Raw genomic sequence first — 22,985 nt, 5'->3', positions numbered from 1 at the left:
TCAGAATTCTAGCGGAAAAGGCTTACAGAGTTTGACAAGCTCATCTGAATTGGGACACATTATTTTTCAAGCAAAAGATGTGCACCTGTCCTAGGATTAAGGTACAAAGATCAGTTTTGCACTAACACATTTATTTTTCAGGAAAGCAGAAAGGGAGTGAAGGTTGCTGCCATAATGTTCAGAGCAGTGAGTGCTGCACAAATGCTTCTAGTGGAAGAGTATAGTATCATGGAAGCCTAATCTATGCTGTTGCATTTCTGATCATGCCAGGGGAATATAATAATGTAAAGCATCCTTGAACCACATTACTGCTGCTGTGTCTTGTGGCTTCTTTCCAGATTCAGTGGAGGAAGATTTCCATCTGACAGAGGCTCAGCTGCAAGGACTTTGATTTGGTCTCGCAGGTATTGAATTTCTATCTGCTGCATTTCTATGATTTTCTCATTTTCCTTCTGTGCATTTAACATCAGGACAGTTGGGCTGGGCAGCACTTCACTGGAGGGAGCTGGAAGATAAAATAGGAGAGGATAGAGCAGAGCAACAAAAGTCCAGCTCGCATAGTTCTTGGGCATGAATAAGGAAAGGCATCTTTCAGGGCTGAAGGAGTACAGCCAGATGATAAGATTCTGCAGCATTTAGCAGCTTCTACAGCTGACATTATAACAGGCACCACCAGGCAGACAAGCCGGAATGATATGGAGACAGTAACAGAATTGTTCACCAAGGACAAAAAGGGCTTCTGAACTGAGTACTGAAAAGATGGAAAACATACAACAAGCACTATTCACCTGTGCCTTGAACTGCTTGTTTTTTCTCCATTAATCTTATTGTTGACTGAAGGTCATGTATCTGGGTGTGGGCCACCTTCAGTTCTTGCCGCAAGTTATTAATTTCTTTAATCAGACTCACATTTTCCTGCAAAAACAATATGTCGTATGAGGAAAAGCAAAGGTACTACCTGGCTCAGTAATACATCTTTATATCCTTGGGAAGGATATAAAAGTTCAATTCCCTATTTTTTTAATAGCCTACAACAAAGCATCTTGCTGAAGGAGTTGTGAAAGTACAAGTGAATGTACTTTACTGACTGAATTTCTTTTCTGAATTGAAGCAGAATTATATATTTGCCTCTTACAAAGACAGTGAAATACCTTATCACATCAACAGCTAGTGCAGATGTTAAACAGCTGCCATCATACTTGAACCAAGAATAGCAATGATTTCTGCTACCTGTGGTGGTTTTTTAGAAGCTTTGGAACACAGCACCACTCCAACCTCTGGAACTTCATCATAAATGGCAATGTTTTAAAAGGATAAATGGCCAAAAGTAATGCTTTTAGTACCTCATATAATACCAGCCTCAAGCAATAGGGAACCTACCTAAACAACAGGAGATAAGAACCAGGATTAACGACAATTTCCTATGAAAAAGATGTCTTCAAATCTTGATTTTTTCTTTAATGATAATTTTGTTTGATAGAGATAATTATGTTGCCATAAGAGATTTATGTAAGGCGCATGATTTGGTTCCTTACACTATACTTACAAATTATTGGCACCACACAACTGAAACCTGATGAATAAAAAAGTTCACCACCACAATTATCTGTATATAGATGCACTCAAGGAGTTCAAGTTGGCAGCAATAACTCCAGGTGCACATACATGGGAAGATTCTCCATACTGCACACTCGGACAAGTACATCACCTGTGCTTCAGTCTCCCCTCAGCTGAAAGTCACTGACTGGAGGAAAATTATGGGATATGTTAAGGTTTGAACTTGTTGGGCAAGAACAGTTGTTCTTGCAGTGGTTGTGCTGGACTCTAACTGCAGCATGAGTGGGCGAGCTTAGGCAGCCTGTTCTGAAACCATAACATTTTGTTGACTCCAACTTGCCTAATTCAGGTCTTTAAACACAAGTGAAATGTCACTGCTACGCATTTATCCCAGAGCTTGATCCTGAAAGGAACACATGAAGAGGATAACTTCCAAGAATCAGTCAAGGATATTTTTATTTTGACCAGCTTTCAGGGTTAGGTCACACAATTTCTGTTAGGTGTACTTTAGTCATGAACATCTTAATGAGTCCACTCCAAGTGGTTGAATGCTGTTATTACACTAAGACCTTGCTTTTGGTCTGTTAGACAATATAACACATAGTGTCTTGTGTGAGGCAATCTGGGCTACGTCTTGTTTGGTTTACTGGGTGGTAGAAGGCTGCTGTTTGACACTGGTAATATTTTTCTGAAGAGGCATGCTATCCAGAGGGATTAGCCTTTAATTCAGTCCTTGCATTCTGACAGAAAGCTTGCCCTGCAATGCAATGATCATGCAACGGATTAAAATTAATGTTCACAGTTCAGGATGTTGTGGCAAAGTACCAATTGTTTCAGAAAAGGGACTGAACAATGCATGGAGGATGAGTCCATCAGGTACAACTGTATGTGATGTCCGATGCAATCTACAGCCTAGAAAGTCCCTACAGTGCCGACTGTCAGAGACAGGCAGGGCATACTATAAAAATTAACACCCTATACATGGTTCGGTTCAAGTAGCGTTACTTCAGGATTATTCTGTGTGTCTGTTTTTAGGTATCCAAGTGACCAAAGAAGCCATTAGAAATACAGAAGGCTGGAGGGAAAACGTATAGTCTAATAATAAGCAACTTGAGAATTGGTAAGAAAATTAAAATTATCTTGACAGTTCTAATAATCCATTGCAGCAGTCACTAGTGGAATGCACATATGAATAGTCACTCGAAGAGGAATGCACCGCTCAGGAAATGTGAGCACAGGTGAGGAGTAATAGACATACAAAGCTAGAAGGCTGCCAAGATGTTATTTACTTTTTCAAAGCAAGCCCTGACAGAAGGTTTCAAAACTGGTGTTAAAAGCCCCCTGTGAAGGACTGGAAGACCATGATAGTTCCTCCTGGCTGTAAAGTCTCATTAACCCACTAGACTTCAGAGAACTGCTTTTTCTTTGAAGAAACCAGGCTGGTTAGAACCTTTGATATCTTCATCTTCCAGATGTTTTATTAATTTTGTTTTAATCATAACTTCATGTTAGGTTTACTGATCCAAGACATCAAGTATTATCATTATGAGTACCATCTGTCATCCCATTTCGGCAAGGAAATTCTTCAGGTTATTTTCTGAAGTCATCACTTTCTGTGCCAAAAAGAAACACCTAACACACAGAAGAAGTTAAAACAATAAAACAGGGCGAAGGAAAATCACTGCTGCCTGGGCCTGAAGAAGCATTATGAATAAATAGTAAGGGACAGATGACTTAGGAGGGGACTGAGGTCTAATGATACTGAGGAAGCCTAACAAAGTAACAATGAAGAAAAGGCTAGCGAGGGGAAAAGGAAATGCTGAGTGAGCAGAAGGAGATCATGGTAAGATGAGGCTGCAAAAGAGCTCTCCTCCCAGGATGTCTGGTGTGGGGCTTTAGATCCTCTCACTCCAGATCAAAACAAATCGTATCTTTGGCCCCAGCAGTCACAAGTTTACCTTGCCTTGTAAGAACAAGGATTCTGAGCAAGAGATCTTGGTACAAATAGGTGTAGAATCCTGTGTTTCTGAACTTCCTTGAAAATCCCGGATGTGAAAAGCAGAAAGTTCTTCTGAATTCAGACCCGTAAGTGTGGGACTATGTAGACGAAGAAAGTGGGGTTTTTTTTCCTTTTCTTTTCTTCCTGCAAAATTACTTCCTAAACACCATCAGACAGCAACTACAGCTTGGCACTCAGGTGTGAGTGCCATCAACTATGACAGTAGTTATAAATACTGTTTGAAATAAAAAATAAGTACACTGATTGTGTAAAAAATATCCAGGCAGTAAAGGTTTCCTGTCTCCTTTCGCATTAGAGAGTGGGAGATAAACAAAAGTATCAACAAAACAGCAGCAATTTCTGCAGACATCTTGTACCTTTTGTACAGAAAATCATAGAAATCAGTAGCTCAACTAATACTATGCTTGAGTGGAAGCACTTGAAAAACTTAGGAATTTCTGGCAAGGAAGCAAACCAAAACTTTTACAAAGAAACCATAGTGGTAAGGTTGTTGAAGACTCTCCTGTGCAGCTGCCTCCTTTTTCCCTCTGCATACCACAAGGAAAAGGTTTATTACCTGTATGATGTGCACGTAAGCAGCTTGGTGGATTTCTCGGTCCTTCACCACCTTCTTTTTTAAAGCCGCCAAATTCCTCTCAAGATACTCTCTCTGTCTCATGTACTCCTGCTGCATATCTATCTCTGCTGCTTCAGTCTCCACCTGAGGGGGCATAGAACGTTGCCTCAGTAACTACACTACCAGAGAAATTCATCTGCAAGGAGAAGGCGAAGGCCCTGACTCACCTCGTCTGGTTGCTGCACATACTTGGTGTAGAGCTCACGGATCCCATCCTTCAATTTTTTTGAATCCTGAATGAAGCCCACACAATTATGAAGATCTGTTTTAAATCGGTTGACGAGAACTTCCATATTCTGTTTCTGCAAGAATGATGGTACATTCAGGAATGATAGGTACATTCAAGAATGATAGGTACATTCAAGAATGATAGGTACATTCTTATTTGGCTCAGCAGAGCACACTATCATGTGCAATTTTCTAGAAAGTCTAGTAGAACTGGTGAAAGCTCTGATATACTTTACTTCCACTTATTTTTTTTAAAATATGCCATTAAAAAAATGGCTGGGGATGTAAGCACCACATGTCGAATAGCAGCGATAAGTTTTAACAGTAATATGATTCCAAAATACTTGCATTAGGTAATGTAAGTGCCAGAATCCAGAGGTTTCATCTGAAAAGCCTATTATCGTGAATGCTATTCCCCACTGTCCTTTCCCAAACAACCTACATCCTTACTTAGAAATAACACACAGTTCAAGAGAGAAGGCAAGGGACAAAACACATTTCAGCCATAGGCAATGTGACAATTTCACATCAAGATTGCCTTCTCATTCTCATGTGGTTTCTACCAGGACCCTCTATGTGCTTGCTCAGGCCTGCTACGCTCCTTCACCTTCACTTGCAGTCCCCTTTCCTCCCTCATGACCGACAAGCTTGTTGTCAAACACAAAGGGTTCTTGTCTCCTCCATTAATAAGCCCATCCTTCATTTCATCCTACTGATGTCTGCATAGCATTGCAGGTGGCAGCCTACGTGCTGCTCCTGTTTAGGCCAAGTGTCCCCAGATTTGAGGCTTGGTCAGGAAAGGGTAGTTGTTAGTTAAGCATTTGCTTCACTGCTCTGTTAAACCCAGGAGAATATGTATTGATTGAACAAACTGACACAGAAATAACTGGGGTTTTTTAAATATCAATTCTCTAATCTGGTTGCAGGCTTGAAAGTTTTGTGCCTTTGTCCTCACTGACCAGAGACTCTCCTTGGACACAGTATCCCTGAAGTAGCTGCTCAGATCAGTGCTTCTGCAGTGTTCTGTCCTCACAAACTTCATTATATAGGACCTGCAAAGTGGTTGTGTCCCATACCTTCTGCCTCTCTCTGTGCATCTCACGGTCAGTTGCCTTTAGTTTCTGTTGCATTTGTGCGATGTTCAGCTTCAACTGTGTGGTCTCCTTGCGAAACCGTTCCAGCTCCCCCTCCATCTGAAAGGAAGCAGAATTAGGAAATCAGAACTAAAAGGAGACATGGAAAAACAACATACCACGGGAAAACCAGAGACTGGAAATACAGACTTGAGGGAGTAGATCCCCCTTCAGGCTGAACTGCAACATGAAATAAGTCAATTTTGGAACAATACTGCCCTCTGTCAGAATATACAGAAAACACAAAAATAGATATTCGACTCCCTTTTGAGCTACAGGTATTTAAATGATGTGATGCCCTCTCATTTCCTTGAGCTGAATTGGAGCTTTACTGTTCCTTCTGAACAAAAATGTGTGAAATGGAAATTAACAGTCAATACTGGAAAGAGTAAGCAAAGCAATAAGAAGAACCTGACACTGAAAAGAAACAGATGCATTGAAAAGCTGTGGCTACATACGTAGAACACAGGGAAAAAAAGGAATAAGGATACTACAGCATTTACTGCATGAGATGGTGACCAGAAGAGAGAACAGAGCTTTCAGCATGCTAGTCTAGCATACGTACAGACTGTTCATTAGTTTGCATTTTATTTAAAAGGCTTTTGTTCTGAATAAATGGGTTTATGAAACCAAATAGGTCACTGATTAGCTATGTCACCATAATCCTAATTTAGCTGAGTAAAGTTACATCTGTGGAGAGATCACAGTAAGTTTTATCAAAAATATGTTGCCTCAATGAATTTGCTGCAAGCTAAGTATGAATATAGGGACATTTTCCATAGACCAGCTGATGAACAGTAATTTGTCCACGTACCTAACCTCTAAACAGAGTGACGTTTGCATAAATCTGCAATTCTTCTGAGAGAAGTTGTTCACTCTCTCTTCTTCCAGATCAGTAAAACTCTTTATCGTTTGTGGAGGGCAATCACATAAGGACAAGATATATTTTTAAGAGTCTAGAATTAAATGCTGAAACAGGAGCTTAAATAACTGTGTCGATCACCAGTAGCATGTGATAGAAAATTAAATAGCAGCTACTGTGTGTAACTATTTGTTATTAGCTATAAAGATATGGAATCAGTGCTGTGTAACCTTGAAAGAAGTCAGGGAACAGAGGGTGGAGTCTTCCATGGGGTTTGTCAGGCTATCTTTGTATCCAGACAAAGGGATTAGCAGCAGAGGCCAAATCACAGTGTTACTCACCTCACAGATCTGCTCCTTCATTGTTTTGATATCATTTTCACGTGACGCTATTTGCTTCTTAAATTCCTCTATTCTGTAATCCAGTACAAACTTGAACTTTTCTAGTTCCTGATTTTTCTTTTTTAGGTCATATATATCCTTCTCCTAGGAGAAACAGGGTCAGAGATCTTAATCAGGCACAGCGCACTCAAACAGATCCCTAGGGCAAGGCACAAATACGGTACAGGTACGGTACGGTACAGCAGTCACGTATCTAGTGGAAGACTGGACTCCATTCACACATCTAACACAGATGGGGTGGGAAGAGAGAGAGCAAATCATTCAGAGTCACCTACAGATTCCACAACAGGGGACAAGAAACTCAACATCCTGAACTTGAGCTCCCCAAGAAAAGCTCCGAATGTCAGGTGAAAACTAAAATCTCAAACTAAAGATCGCAAATTCTTTAAGTTAAAACGGAGTTTCCAGTAATGGGATATTATCACAGTATGATACTATTAAAGTAAATATATGTATTAAATTAAGGGAGGGGGACATTGATCGCAGTCAGTTGTCCAGTTTCTCACCTTGTCTTGGATAGTGTCAGCCCTCTCTTGAATCTCTGTCTTCAGTGCCGAGATGTCCTTTTCCAATGACTTGATGATGCCTTGCAGCTTCTGGTGTTCCAGTCTCATTTCCTCAATGTCCTTGTTGCGCTCCTTGAGCTCTTTCTGTAGGCTGTTCAACTAGAGAGGCAAACGAGTAAGAACTTAACAGTCTCCAACAGCTATGCACAACTTAGCCATCCTGTCAAATACCCTGTAATTCAAAAGAGGGTTGAATAACCCATTCTAGTGTTTTCCATGTAGTCCGACACAATAGTCACTGTACTACAAGGAATGAAAGAATTTGCATCCAGAAGCAAGAAGGGTATGGATATTGTACCCAAACAAAATTATTTTAAGGTGATCACTTGTCACACATCTCTAAAGATGTCAAAAGTAGGCCAGAAAGGTGCCTAGTTCATAGCTTTTGGGTACCCTTAGAACCCCCACCTCAGTACTAAGACCTGTGAAGCCAAGAAGGTTGGAATCAAGGAATAGTGCTGGTCAACTGTGAGAACCCATGAAGAAATTTGTGCTGTCTAAAGAACAATGCAACTGAAGACAGTGCCATGATAGAGGGTAGAAGGAAGAAAACCTCTCTGTCTCCAGGTAGACACTAAAGAAACTAGAAAGAAAAAATATCCCTCTAACATCCTTAGGGAAATGCAATACCCAGTCAGCAAAAGAGCTAAAAGGTTTTATGCCTCCTTAAAAGTCCTAGAAATAAAGCAAATAAAAAACGATGATGCATACAAAACACAAAGTGTTTATTGCATCGAATAAAGCAGAAGCATTTTTCTAACAAAGCGACACATTAGACCTTGTAAAAATGAAAAGGTTCATTTCTTTCCCATCACAGAAAGAACAATATTATTATTTGTAATTTAAAACTATGTAGGACAAAACAAAGTGTACTAATAAAAACACACTTCTTCTAATCTATCGGTAGTCGTATCAGCAATATAATCAGCACACAGCTGCTTATGCCCAAATACTCAAACTGACATAGGAAGTGGCTACTGTTCTCACATGAAATGCCAAATATTTACAGACTATATTAACAGACTAAATTGGCATGTTATTAATCACATTCAGTCCTTGGCTATAGGTCTCCACATGCAGGTCTGATCCTATCACAGAATAAGAGATACCCTTTTATTCATGACTCCGATTTCTCCTTTCAGCTGGAGGTTTGATTCCTTTGCTTCCATGAGCTGTCTCTCATACTTGATTTTCATTTCCAGGATTTCTTGGTCTTCATCTTCTTCAATTTGTTTCTTAATTTCTTCATGTGCTTGAAGCTGCAGCCTCATATCCTCCCGTACCTGCAGTTAAGGGAAGCAAGCATGAGAGAAGACAACAGTAAGAGACCAATAAAGAAGGGGAGAATTCTTTATTTGTAACTGTGTTTCTCCTGGGAGGATCTATATTTAGCGGACTCTTCGACCACAGCATTATCACTTAAGATAACGTCTTAGGGGATTAAAGTAACTTTAAAAACCGTTAAGACAAACATAAAGTATTATTCTTAAAAAAATTATTCTTAAGGCTGGGATGCCTCAAGTTAGGAACCTGGCCCAAATACTAACATCAGCAAACTTGTTCTGGCAGCAGAAAACACAAACGGGAGCAACACTTGAGAAGATCTTTTAAAATTGCTGTTTCTGATGTGTTAGGACCAATTACCGCTCAGGTTTGCACCAGTCTCTGTATGCCTCTCTTACATTCATTCCCCACATTCTTTCCAAATTAGTATTGCAACACAGGGAAGCAAACAGTAACGTTGATAGAATTATTGACTTTAGATATATAAGCATCAGTTATCTGGCTGCCCTTTGTCAAGCCAAGTCTATGACCTCAATGTGCAGGAGTTTTTGAAGTATTCAGGGTTATTTCCCTTTGTTCCCCCCAAATTATGCAGGCAGGAACCTCAGGGACTCTGGAATGGAATTCAGCATTTTAGAAATGTTATTAATACTTCTTCACTAGAACAAGATGATTGACTCTTTCTTTCTTCAATTACAGTAAATGTATCATTAATAAACAGGAATTCTTGGATCTAGGAGAAAGAGAGGTGAAGCTGAGAATGCCCAAGGACATTAATTTTAGCAGGTTACTTACTCAAGGTATGAAGCCCAGAAAAGCTGGTAACTCAGCTCATTGCTATTCTAACCATCAGCACATTTCCCCAACATTACAGTCAGATTAGGATTTGCATGGAGGGGCCAACCTCTCCTCTCCTACAGAACATTCTGTCACAGTTGGAGATAAACTTAGTCAGTAATTCAAACAGCAAATCAAGTTTCCTACCTCTTCCAGCAGAAGAGATAACTCTTTAAGTTTTCCCTCATAATCTTCTGTTAGCTCCTTCACAGTCCTGCTTTTGCTTTCTTCTGAATTGTGCAATTGTCTCTCATATTGCTCCTGCATCTTCTGGGATTTCACTTGCAGCTCCTGGTATTTCTCATTTTCCATTAAGAGTTTCAGATTATTTTCAGATTCTGGTATCAGGAAACATATGGAATGGATAAAACTAATAGAAAAGAGAGGTACGTTGTATCTTTCTATGGTCACCTATGTCCTATTCTCTATTGTCTTTTTGGCCACTGGTTGCAATAAGTTACACTAGAAGCACTTCACCCATTTCTTCATCAGGGGTTTTAGACTCTGTGGCCACACAAAATTTTACATCAGAAAACCATCTCCTGAGTTTCCTCATCTTCCTTGTACTTACCACTTCACTAATAATGCCCGTTCCAAAGCTGTCATTCACCTTTCTCAGTTGTGTCTCTGGATATTCTGATACATCCCTGCTTGCTGCATCGGGACAGCCTGTTGTTCTGTTGAGCCTGAACAAGGCTAAAACATACTCCAAAATCTCCTACTCTGCCATTATAACAAACTAGTAACAGCTAATTCAGGCACTCCCTTAATATGACAACTGTGACAGAGTTGTACAACTGTTACGGAGTATGAGTAGGCAATGGACTCATTTATGCTTTTCGGTACTGATTTGCAGTGTTTCTGCTTTATCTTCTTTTCAAATCTGGGGTCCAGGATCTGCAATACGTATATGACATAAATGCATTTTTCTTGCATAGAGTCATAGAACCATTTAGGTTGGAAAAGACCTTTAAGATCATCAAGTCCAGCTGTTACCTAGCACTGGCAAGTCCACCACTAAACCATGTCCCTGAGCACCACATCTACATCTTTTAAATACCTTCAGGGTTGGTGATTCAACCGTTTCCCTGGGCAGCCTGTTCCAATGCCTGACAACCCCTTCCGTTAAGAAATTTTTCCTAATATCCAATCTAAATATCCCTCGGTACAACTTGAGGCCATTTCCTCTTGTCTTATGCTTGTTACTTGGGAAAAGAGACCGACACCCACTCTAGTAATTCCTCTTTGTCATATTACTTGCTATGAATCTAATGCACTTTCTCCATATTCAAGTTACAAACACTTGTTATAGTCTAACCTAGCTGTTGGACCTCCTGGGCCTGTTTATTCTGCAGCTCAGACAGTTGAAGCTGGTGTTGTAGGTCTGCTTTTTCTTTTTCTGCATGTAAAATCTGGGAAAAAATAGGAAAAATACATTTTAATTTGAAACTAGCCAAAGCAGTGTCTGAATTGTTTGTGCTCTCACCTGTGTTGGGGAACAGATACACAACAGAATCTATATTTGAAATCTCTCACCAAAATTCAGATGCCAAGTGTCACTAACCTAAGCTTTTCCAGAGATTAATTTGTTATGACAAATTGCAAAACTATGGACAGCTAATTTCATATAATACAGTGTACTGTATAATTCTAGTCTAACAAGAAAAGTTTGTGAGCTACAAAAGCCTTCACTTCTTTGTGTGTGCCTACTTGAGGAGAATTTGCAGTTCCACAAATCATTGTCCAGATATTACAGTTCAAACTGCCTCCTGTCTCACTTGAAGCAACCTTGATGTCTTCAAACACCGACACTTGCATAGAATGACTTAAACATAAGCAAAAGTGAGTTCTGAATGCTATTTGCTTGGAATGTCTGACTACCCCTACAGATGACTTGATCTAAAAAAGCACAAAGAACCGGAACAAGAAAATGGGTGAGAAATTTCCCAGAAAAGCCAGGAATTGTACCATAGGTACATTTTTTTCACTTCCTTCTTATAACAACTGTATGGGTCTTGCATAAGCAGAAATACTCCATTTGCCTGCTGGACACAACAACTAGAAAGGTTAGCTCCAAGCTTGTCCAAATCTGTTGTTCAGTTTAATTTTAATATTTACTGATACTCAGACAGGAAGTACAACTTGCCTGCCCAGAAAACTTCTATTCACCTTCAAAGGCACTTCCTTACAAACCCACAACCAACAAGCCTGAAGAAGTTTCGGTGTAGTTGAAATTATTGTAATTCTATAGCCAAGACCTCAAGAAGCATAGAAGAATACCAGCATGGGTAAAACACAGCTAAAGGAATCTATAAGCAGCAAAGTGGCTTTCTTGTAAAAGGTTAATCTGTACAAAAATGAGTAAAAATAGAAAGGTTAAAACTGAGGTTACTTAAATGCAAAAACCACAATGAGAAAAGCCAAAGTGTCAGAGGAACTACCTGAAGAAATAATAACATAATTAAACTTCCTCAAAAAAATAATAAGCTGAAACCTGCCAGAATATTTGTGGGACCAAACAGTAAGAAAGAGATAAAGGAACACTTCAAAATGACAAGGCTATAAAATAATAAAACTAGTAACTTGGCAAGCTTTCATATTGGAATCCTCCTTTATGTAGAGTCAAACTGAAATACTGCTTGAAGGGACCATATACAACTCAACAAAACAAGCAGAAACAAATCACCAGGACAAGGTAATATTCATCCAAAAGCTTAAAAAAGAACATGAAGCTGACAGAATTGAATCATGTGATATGTAATCTCTCACTTCAAGCCATCTTACTGCCAGAGAAATTGCTATTGGATGACCTACCTTCTAACTTCAAAAAAGATCCGGAAATACAGCAAATTACAGGTCAGAAATCTGGTGTGTGCAACAGACAGACAGACAGAATAGAATTAACAGACACAGATAAATAAGACACTGGAAAGTATTATCGTGGCTTTTGCCTTTCAGGGAAGTCCTGCTTCATGACCAGAGAGAAATCAATAAACACATGAACAGAAGAAATCCAGGGAACGTATTTTACTTCTATTTCCAAAAAGCACACAAAACACCTCAGCAGACGTTCTTAAAAAAGCTAAGTGGCCAGGGCATAAAGAAGGTGTCAATAAGAAGAATAATTGTTGGATCCTGCAGCAGCTGCAATTTTATATGTGATGGAGCTTCTAAGGCATGGTGCCATATCTACCCAAGGGTGACATAGCTTACAGATCCTTGGTCTCAGGTAGTATTTATTGCTGGAACTGGTTTTATGTGCAGATACTTACAGGCTACCTAGGACAACTCTTGCATCCCTTGTGCTTATAAGAGACTTGACTCAAAGGTAGCTTCAATGCTTTACAAAGATCAAGAATACCTTTATTGGAAAGGAATGCTTCATTTTTCAGATGCTTTGTGGCATTCATACATATATAATGCAAGCCTGAATTAAACTCTTCAGTGAAAGATTTCTTGGTATTTGGTTCTGCAATAGGAATCATACCTGGTATTTGGTTTTAAGTGAGTTTATTTCTTGAGTGAAATTCTCTTCTAATTTCCTTATTTTTTCATTACAGTACATATCCTTGAGACGTAGCTGGTAATCATTTTCTGTCTGTAGCTCTTCCACACGAATCTGCAGGTCTATCAATGCCTGACTCTGTTAGAACATGGATGAGTAGACAGATTAAACAGAGAATTCATCTGCCATTAGCAATAGAGTGTTAAGGATGTTTTATTTACATGCATGTATTTATGAAAGACAGCCTTGGCATAGAATTTTCAGACAGACAGATCAAGAAGTAATCCCAGAAGTAAAGTTCCTTTGTCATCTTACAAGATGGTTTATAAAAACAAAGCTTCTGACTCCCCTACTCCCTTAAAACTGCTTTAAAGAGATTGGGGAAAGTATTAGAGAAAAGACTAAACTTTTCTTCACACTCATTGTTCATACAATGCAGTTAGCATATTAACAAACAGCTGCACCTACTTGCTGTAGCCTCTTTTTATGATGAAAGCCATGCAAGCTCTCTTAAACAGAAGGCCATATAGGAACAGGCAGTCACAAACATCATGCAAATGTAATTCATAATCTGTACACTGGGAATCCTATGGTTCATGTTCACAAGTTGCTCCTCTTACCTTCTCCTCTATATCTGATCTCATGATCAGCACTTCCTCAGCATAATCAAATTCCTTTTCCCATTTCAGTATCCCACCTCCTTTATCATACAATTTCCAGACAAATATGGAGCCATCCTCTGAGGCAGTCAGCAGAAATAGGTCATCATTTGTTATGGACATCTTAGAAGGAAGAGAGAACAAAATAATAGTAGAGACAAGGAAGAATTGAGACATGATTTGATTTTATACCTTTTATTTCCCCCACCCACATACTCTGTCATTTCTATCACAGGAAGTCAACAGTGGAAACATGAACATAGCCCTACTACCAACATTTTGATTACGTCCTCTTCTCCTGCTCCAGATAACAGGGGAAGGAGAAAAAAAGAACATGTGAAGACACTGATCTGCTTCTGCTCTCAAAGCTGTAGAAAGGTTTTCAAAAACCTGTAATAGAAAAGACCTTGTAGACAGTTATAGCACAGACAGGCAATTTATATGACAATTCCAAAGGTCTCTAGCTTTTTTCTTTGAGAAGTCATTTGAGCAACAGATGGGTAAATGTTTTCTTTTGAATCTGCAAATAAGCCTGTCAAGATCTATCTAGTAATAAGTGCTGTCACCTCCTGTGGCTGCATGGCCTGGCATAGAGTACGTAGGAGCTGACACAGCTTATGGGCAAGGTCAAGCTAGACTTCCAATAACTGAAGTTCATAGCCTAGTACTGGACTGTGCAGCTCTGAGTCAAGGTGCTATATATGGCAGTGATAATTAAAAAGCCAAAATTATGAACAATTTTAACAAGAAAAAGCTATATCGAAGTCTACATCCAAGTTTTCCAATGACTTCTATTTCTAGAGACAGGGCTTCTATGATTGCTGTAATATTCATTGTCCACATGGAGGCTCAACTTTGGTTTTAACATATTATGTTATGAAATTGGAAGGAGAATCAGTGCTAAAAGAGACATGCAGTTGGTATTGCAAGGGAAAAGAAAGTACTTTATGTTACCTTTGTAACAGCACCTGCATGGGCCTGATACTCTTTGAAATCCTTCGTCGAAGGTAACGGGTATTTCATAGTTCGAATTGTCCCCAGAGATGTACCAACAAATACCATGTGCCCAGAATGAGAAACAGCTACTGCAGTGTAAACAACACCGAAAGCAGACACTTCATTCTGGATCTAAAAAACAACAACAAACAAACAAACCAAAAAACCATGTGAACCCCTCCCATTACATGAAGTTCCCCAATACTATTTGACTAGTTATTGCATGAGCAACTGCCATATCTCTGCCTGCAGCAAATAATGCAGTTAAAAGAATCTATGAGCCTATAAGAGTAAAACCATTAATAATTTCTTAAGCTTTATAGTCTTAAAATTTCAAGCCAAATTCCACAAGTTGATCACTTTTGAAAGATGTAATGGTTATCACACACAATGTACTACTTTTCACATGTAGCCTACAGTGGTAGATGCAATTCGCTTGTTAGCTTGATTAGAAGATTTCTAGGTAAATCCAAGAATAGTTGTAAAAGATAAAACCACAACAAAATCTCAGGTTTCATGGTAAAGGACATAAGAACACAAGAAAGGTGTCAGTAAATATTGCAGCTATGACAACCAGACTGATTTTTACTTACCAAATGGATGATAAGGAAACCAAAGCATTAATACCCTCCCCAGACAATTTAGGAAAATCCAGGAATGCTCGTTAGCTCACCGAAGACTCTGAAATTTCTTTGAGAGTTTGGTCAGATCCAACAGCAAAGATGACTTTGGCATCGGAAGATGGGGCAATGCTGCTGTAGACGCAGGACTTGAGCACACACTCTGACTCTCTTTCACCTGTTGACAAGTTCCACTCGTACACAGCACCATATGTGTCACAGGAGACAAGTTTAGCATCATCTGAGCTCCATTTAACTGCTTGAATCTGGCAAAACACACCAAGGAGCCCAGTGTGTAAGTTATAGACATGCAGCATGGAGTCATTTTAGCAGTAAATCTGTGACAACTTTGGAATCGTACTTCTAAGTCTTACTTAAAAACCCCTAGATTTTTCTCAACTAATTCCATTTTAGTATTAAAAAAAATTAAACAGTAAGAACTACTTCATGAACACACTGTGAGGATAAAGCTCATTTCAATAGTGAGTAGTGCATTTTATTCTCATAATTCATTACTTGGATACTTTTCCTGGTTCAGCTGCCTGCCAATCATTCACCTTTAAATTAAGGACAGACTCTTTAGATGTATTTGATGCATGCATACATTGATTCCTCACCAAAGAAAAAATACTTCTGTTTTCCTATTTTTTAATTTTTGGGCCCATTTCTGATAAAAAAAATGGTACTTTACCTTTTCAAAATGCATCTTACCAACTAATTCATACTTTAATGAGTTTTATCGTATACAATTGGTTTACTAACCTTCGCACTATGTCCTTTCAGATTATTAACGATCTCAAAGGTGATGCTGGAATAAATTTGAATTACGTTTCCGTTAACTGCAGCAAAAAGATGGCCTCCGTTACTGAATGAGCACTACAAAAAGAACATAACCACCCATTACTGTAGATGCAGTGGGCAAAAAAAAATCATGCATTGAATTCCAATGGCATTGTCTAATAGCAAAGCGTTACACAAAAAAGAAAATTACATGACATAATTAGCCTCTTACTGCTTTCTTAATTGGTTCTTTCCCCTATAAAATGCAGCCCTTGAGTATTTCTGGGTGAACTACCCCTTCTGTTGCTTCCCAGCTCCTCAGTTATGGATCAGCCTCTGGGCTCATTTTCCAGTAGCTGGAATGCTTTCCTCTGTGCCTTGATATCCCAAATCCTACTAGAATCTATTGGAGAGGTTTCTATCTTATTGCATGTTCTTTGTCATTCTGCTCCTTTTAACTCCTCCATTTCATTTTTGCATCATTCCTTACCTCTCTACACTTTCTCACAGCAAACTCCTTGAAAACATGCATGTCCTCATACAGTAGACTTATAAATCGTAGTTTGTCAGAAAAACCAACCAAACAGAAAAGGCCACTGGGATGGATTGATACTGTGTATGCTTCCTCCCGATATTCCTTATACAGCTCCAAAGTGCTGAAAGAGAAAACCATTGTGCAGTATGGAACAGTACAAACTCCCTATGCAGGCTTGACAGGACATTATCTGGCCCAGCAAGGACACCAGCAGCTATAGTCTGACTCTGCCTTGTCCTTGAGTACATGTGTTGTCATTCAGTTAAGCGATGATAACATAGATGTTACAGGAAACAACGGCAAACCTGAACTTTCTGGTTCACAGAGAAGATGTGGAAGGTGCAAGAGCAAATCCTTGTTTACTGTAGTATAATGAAGAAGGTAAATGAACTGCTGATTGCAAATCTACACAAACACCACTTCTGAGATTGGTTTTTCCCCCCCTCTCCCTCCATAGAACCTTAAATGCTGAAGTTATTTTGCTTAAGAACTACGGCTATGAAGCAGGAGATTGGACAACAGTGTCTTATGACAAAGCTGAATCAAACATTCCTGAAGATATTTTTTTTTCCAAAACACAAGAGAAGTCTGACACCAAAATGCCATAATAGAAAAGGATTCCGATTCTTTTTGCACTGCTTTTAAAGCCACTGCATATTCACACTCCCCAAATCATGTCAATAAGACCATTCACATCCCACCCACAAAAGAATCTTACCAGAACAACATTCTCATTCATTTGAGAATGCTGCTATTGCCTGCTAAAGACAATATACAAAAAGAAAGAGGTAATAAGAAACACAAACAACTCTTTACTTTGTCTTGTAATTCCAGATGCGGACAGATCTATCCAGGGAACAAGTAGCAAGAATGGGTTTCCAAACACACACGTCCAAACCAGTGATCGGAGCAGAATGCAATGGGTAATTCAGATACACAAAATAAGCTGCCTTCTCCTGAGAAGCAATGAGAACATAAAAAAATCATAAGTATTCCGCTGCAGGCAGTAAGTCAGGTAAGAAATCTATCATAGCTCTTTGCATGCACTAATCAAATAGAATAGAGGAAATCTTAATCCTTTCACTGCATCAATCTGAACATAACCATGTTAAAAACATAACAATATTAGAATCGGTTTTAACTTTACAATTAAGAATCAAGAAGAGTGATGCAGGGAAGAGGTAGGCTCCATAGTTCTCATACACTAGTGAGAACAGAACATAATTGTAGGTGTCCAAAAAAATGCAACTTAGATAAATAAACAAAGCTGGACCTGCAAGAATTCAGTTAAGACCTTCAGGTCAAACAGATATTTAAAAATAATCAAGTGCTGAGTGATAAGCAACTTAGCAAGGATGTTTAGCTATTACATGCTGGAAGTGAAGCACCAATAAAATTTCTGGCTGAATGCAGCAAAAGGACCTGCAACCACAAAATCCCTTCCTGTAAAGATCTTTCTATGTGCCTGTACACAGGCTAGGTACTTAACTCAATGCAAATCTTTTTCATGATAATACATTTATCTCTTTGTACTACTTAATTCCTCCAGAGTAGGGAATGTTTTCCACTATGTTTGCCCTTCACAAAGAGGTTTCACTTCTAACCAGGACTTCAACAAATATTATTTCAGAATAATGAGAATCCCATGGCTGTTCCAGATTTATCATCATATTAAAGTTTCCACATAATACAGCAGAGCATAAACTACTATAGTTATGTTAAGAGTCTCTCCATTAAAGTCTTACTTAAGTGATTCAATAGTGACGTGCACCCTTAAATGGCCTTGATGGCATCCCCTACCATTCTGCTGAATAACATCGGGTATGTATATGGAGGGATGCTTGAGCAAAGGGCTACTCATATACAGCTCTCAGAAAATCACAGAGAGCACTTCATATCATGAGCTTTAAGGGTTCAGATACTATTTGATGGATTTTATGAGAACGCATCATAGAAGGCGACACTGAATACCCTGTGCCATTACAAGTCACCCCTTACTGGGCACACTGGCTGTGAAACATGACAAGATTGCACTCACCTTCATGAAGTCGGTGGAGAGTATAGTAAACATGTAAAGCTGATTTTTATTTGTGTTAACGACTATCGTTTTCTCAGAGGGGCTGAAGCATATACATATAATGTCCTGTCTGCTTGACTGTTTTGGCTCACTGCTGAATTGGTCCTCAGGAAGCTGCACAAAAAATGGATCCTATGGAATAGTCCACGTCTTCATGTTTTAATAGTAGGAGTGAGCACACACACACTTTTGCTGTAATGCTACTCTAATAAGCATATACATAATATCAGTAAGACAACTTGGATATTTAATAGCACACAATTACTGCAAGGTAGGGAACAGATGACGAGATAACCTAACTGTACCTATAGCATTACAGTTGAAAAAAGTATCAGAGGACATTTCAGCAGTAATCTTAAGTACTACACTAAAGAAAAACAAAAATGGTAGCAGAAAAACAGTGAGGAAAAAACCTAGCAAATGTCAGAATGAAAACTGCCTGAAAATTGTGATCTCAGAATAACAGTTCTTTGCAGTGTATCATTCAGGCTGTTAACGGTCTTATTACAGGGTCTCATGCATAGTCAAGAACAGATCTTTTAGGCCCAGAGTATGAAAGGTTGACCAAATTAAGAGTTAAATGTTCCTATCCAGAGACTGCAGTATGTCAATTCATACCACTTGCTATAGAACAGTTAGAAATCTTACTGATTACTTAAGAGGGCACCAGTCTGATGATAGAGATAATAAACATCAGAGAGGAGAAAAGCTTTGCCTTGGAAAAAAACAAGCAGGCTAGTTCTTTAAAACTGATGTAGACTATTTCTTAGTTCCAAAAGTCTCCATAAATACAAGTTTCTTAAAGTTTTCCTTAAGCTCAGCAGCCTCAAAGCACATTTTATAAGTGGTAACATGGACAGGTACTTTACAAAAGTACATCTGTCACTGACTTTCAGTGTGACCTCTGGCAACTCCCTTTCAACATCACCATGACAGTTAGCTAATGCTTATCATGTAGTTTAGAGATGTGCTAGAAATCATTATCAATAACTGAATTAGAAGCACCCTCGCACCCCCAAACAGGCCTCTGCTGCGTAATTGCTTGGACAAGCTTTTTCTCTCTACCCAGATTTCTTGACTCTCTTTGTAGACTTCCTTTTCCTTGGTCTTCTCAAACAGAACAACAACTCCTGGGCTAGGTGAACATGCAAAGCCTTTGGAATAAGCTGCAACTGCCAATATTTGAGGCAAAGAATCCTGGCGTGAACCATCGTCTTCAGAGGCCAGTCCACTAGAGACATCACAGGAACTGCAAGCAGGAAATTCATAAAGACTTAAGAATACAGAAGAACAAACCAAAAAATGTTTATCAGCAGCAATCAAAATATTATAACCCATTTATAAACTGAACAAGAAGGAAATGAGTGAGTGGCCTGCAACTTATCTGCATGCACAAGCATGAAACTACTAGTAATAGTAATTAACGAAGATTTACCTGTCATATTCTCTTGTTGCATCTTCTTCTAGTTCCATGGGTAGTTTTTTGTACTCTAATTTTGTCTCCCAGCGCAGCTCTCCGGTTTCAAACAAGTAAAGTTTGCCTATGTCAGTGCCACATATAACTTCTTGCTCGGACAGCCAGGCATGGCACAAGTAGTTTTGCGGCTCTCCCTTTTGTAAATTTGTCTGCTTCAATGTTCCTTCACTGTACTTAAAAAGTTTAAAAAATCCATTTCCGGTGATACAAACCTGTGCGTTTTCTTGAGGACTAAAACTCACCTATGGAACAAAAGAGAGAGAAATTATTTTACACAACCACTATATTCATACATAAGCAAATATTATACCTATTCTGAAGATGTTCAATACCGGATACAGGAAACAAACAAGGAAAAGAGGTCAATAGAAACATATAGGAATACAGAAGAGACTAAGAAATACTCATCATAACTACATTTTGCAGTTTTTCTCCTTTCAAAACAGTGTATATCAATTTTACACAATGCCACAAATACATTAACTCTATTAAGCTAAGACACTATGTGAATCACAATGCAATGCTGATGAGGAAATTGTCTCTGCTCTTCAGGATTAAATGACAAAAGGCAAAAATACATCTTTACTGCTGATTAGCAAGATTTTCAGGTTCCTGAAAAGTGGAACCATTCATTCTTAAAGGACAGGAATTCTCTATTTCAGGTAAACCTTGCTCATTATGCATACTAATTCACATAATTGGGTGTTTATTGGTTAAAACACTGGAATAGCCATCTCAATACCCAACATGGAGGGGTAGTTAGCCTTCATTTTTCATGTTTAATGGGACTTTAAACAGCAGTTATCTTTACAGTCACTCCCCTCTCTTTAGGAATTGGGCTCATGAAGTCAGTAGTTCACCCAATCTCTCTTTGTAGCTCTACCCCAGAAGAAAGGCAGCCTGAGTCCCACCAACCCATGTACTTAAAGCTTCTTGCTTCCCTGCAATAAAGAAACCAAAAAGGGCACCCAAAGCAGGATGCAGGAATTGTTTGAGAGTCACCCTCCTGCTCCCAGCCCCTCTTCCTGGGCTGCTCCTCTGATCTGCACACAGAACAGACTGTAGGAAGGAAAAGGTGCATGAGCATGCTGAGAGCTTCCAAGATGTGTGTTAGGCTTACTGAGCATGGCCAACATATTTAATGAGTGTTTCTGCAGGGACGTGTTGCACACTTACTGGCCAGCTGTACTGGCCCCATACCATAGATCTCATGTGATGTAAGAGAATCTCATGTGATAGAAGAGATATGGACATAAGAACATCCCTTATGGGTCAAAGCAAAAATTCATGTATCCCAGTGTCCTATTGCTGAGGAAGGCCAACAGCAGATGCCAAGAAAGGCCACAGAAAAGATATAAAATCTACAGTGTGGAGCCCTCTCCTCCCTGTATTGCTCTGGTTAGAAGCAACGTGAGCACAGAAAAAGGTACCTGTGCACACAACCTGAAGACAGAACTTATGTGCGACTTGGCACCCAGTACTTGTTGGACTAAAGTTTGATCCTTATATCCACCTTTTGAAACAGTGCAACACGTTCTCAAAGAAACGGTGAATCAAAATGTTGAAAAAGCACCATAGAGATGCCAGCTCAGCCGCGGCTGCAGGTGTGTGCATCTGAGTGTGCATCTGAGTGTGCAGCTGGGTGTGCAGCTGGGTGTGCAGCTGGGTGTGCATCTGAGTGTGCATCTGGGTGTGCAGCTGAGTGTGCAGCTGAGTGTGCATCTGGGTGTGCAGCTGGGTGTGCAGCTGGGTGTGCATCTGAGTGTGCATCTGAGTGTGCATCTGGGTGTGCAGCTGGGTGTGCAGCTGGGTGTGCATCTGAGTGTGCATCTGAGTGCGCGTCTGAGTGCGCATCTGAGTGTGCAGCTGGGTGTGCAGCTGGGTGTGTGTCTGAGTGTGCGTCTGAGTGCGCAGCTGGGTGTGCAGCTGGGTGTGCAGCTGGGTGTGCGTCTGAGTGTGCGTCTGAGTGCGCATCTGAGTGTGCAGCTGGGTGCGCATCTGGGTGCGCATCTGAGTGTGCATCTGAGTGTGCATCTGAGTGTGCAGTTGGGTGTGCATCTGAGTGTGCAGCTGGGTGTGCAGCTGGGTGTGCATCTGAGTGTGCATCTGAGTGTGCATCTGAGTGTGCAGCTGGGTGTGCAGCTGGGTGTGCATCTGAGTGTGCAGCTGGGTGCGCATCTGGGTGCGCATCTGAGTGTGCATCTGAGTGTGCAGCTGGGTGTGCAGCTGGGTGTGCAGCCCCATGTGCAGCCCCGCGGTCGTTACCTGGCAGACGCTGCTGCCCGGGGCCTCGATGCGGACCAGCGCCAGCAGCCGCTGCTTCTCCCAGCGCCAGAGGGTGAGGTGCCCGTCGGGGGGGGCCGTGGCGGCCGCCAGGTACCGGCAGTCGGGGGAGAAGCCCAGGGACACGGTCTCCTGCGCCGGCAGCTCGGCAGCCGCCAGCGTCCTCCGCCGCCGCGCCGGCCCCGCCGACAGCTCGTAAACTGTCAGCGCCGGCTGCTCCGCCACCGTCTCCGAGACGGCCAGGTAGCGGCGGTCGGGGCTGACGGCCAGCGCCTGCACGCCCTGGCTCCTCTCGGTGCCTGCGGGGAGGAGAAGGGTCGGTCAGGGCGCACCGGGACCGCGGGGCGGGGGGGAGCCTTGTGCTCGGGGCGACCTGGGATGAACTTGTGCCACTTCTGCTCAAGGTGCAGCTGCAGGCAGCCCGCCCCCGCCGCGTGCAGCACCACCTGGTCCTCCAAGAAGCAGACGCCGCCGGCGACCCGCGGCCGGCAGCCGAACACGGCCACGGGCTGCGCCCCCGCCGCCGCCATGCTGCCGCTGCGCCGTCGC

At 40.7% G+C, this 22,985-nt stretch overlaps 1 protein-coding gene across 1 annotated transcript; it reads right to left on the bottom strand.

The window, feature by feature from the left end:
- Positions 1 to 305: 305 nt before the first annotated feature.
- On the bottom strand, positions 306 to 22,966 carry CFAP57 (cilia and flagella associated protein 57; the record flags this gene model as incomplete). Its single annotated transcript, XM_080348923.1, has 22 exons — positions 306 to 505; positions 789 to 915; positions 4,134 to 4,277; positions 4,361 to 4,495; positions 5,498 to 5,614; positions 6,758 to 6,901; positions 7,324 to 7,482; positions 8,493 to 8,666; positions 9,652 to 9,842; positions 10,823 to 10,916; positions 12,992 to 13,147; positions 13,630 to 13,791; positions 14,623 to 14,796; positions 15,338 to 15,550; positions 16,047 to 16,160; positions 16,555 to 16,720; positions 17,416 to 17,555; positions 18,638 to 18,790; positions 19,742 to 19,925; positions 20,112 to 20,395; positions 22,419 to 22,735; positions 22,810 to 22,966. 22 exons carry the CDS (start codon positions 22,964 to 22,966, stop codon positions 306 to 308), a joined length of 3,705 nt encoding a protein of 1,234 aa, XP_080205049.1.
- Positions 22,967 to 22,985: the final 19 nt, after the last annotated feature.

This window comes from Nesoenas mayeri (genome assembly GCF_963082525.1).
Source record: "Nesoenas mayeri genome assembly, chromosome: 8".
Taxonomy (NCBI): Eukaryota; Metazoa; Chordata; class Aves; order Columbiformes; family Columbidae; genus Nesoenas; species Nesoenas mayeri.
The sequence above is the reverse complement of the archived record's forward strand: the minus strand, read 5'-3'. Positions and strand labels throughout refer to the sequence as shown.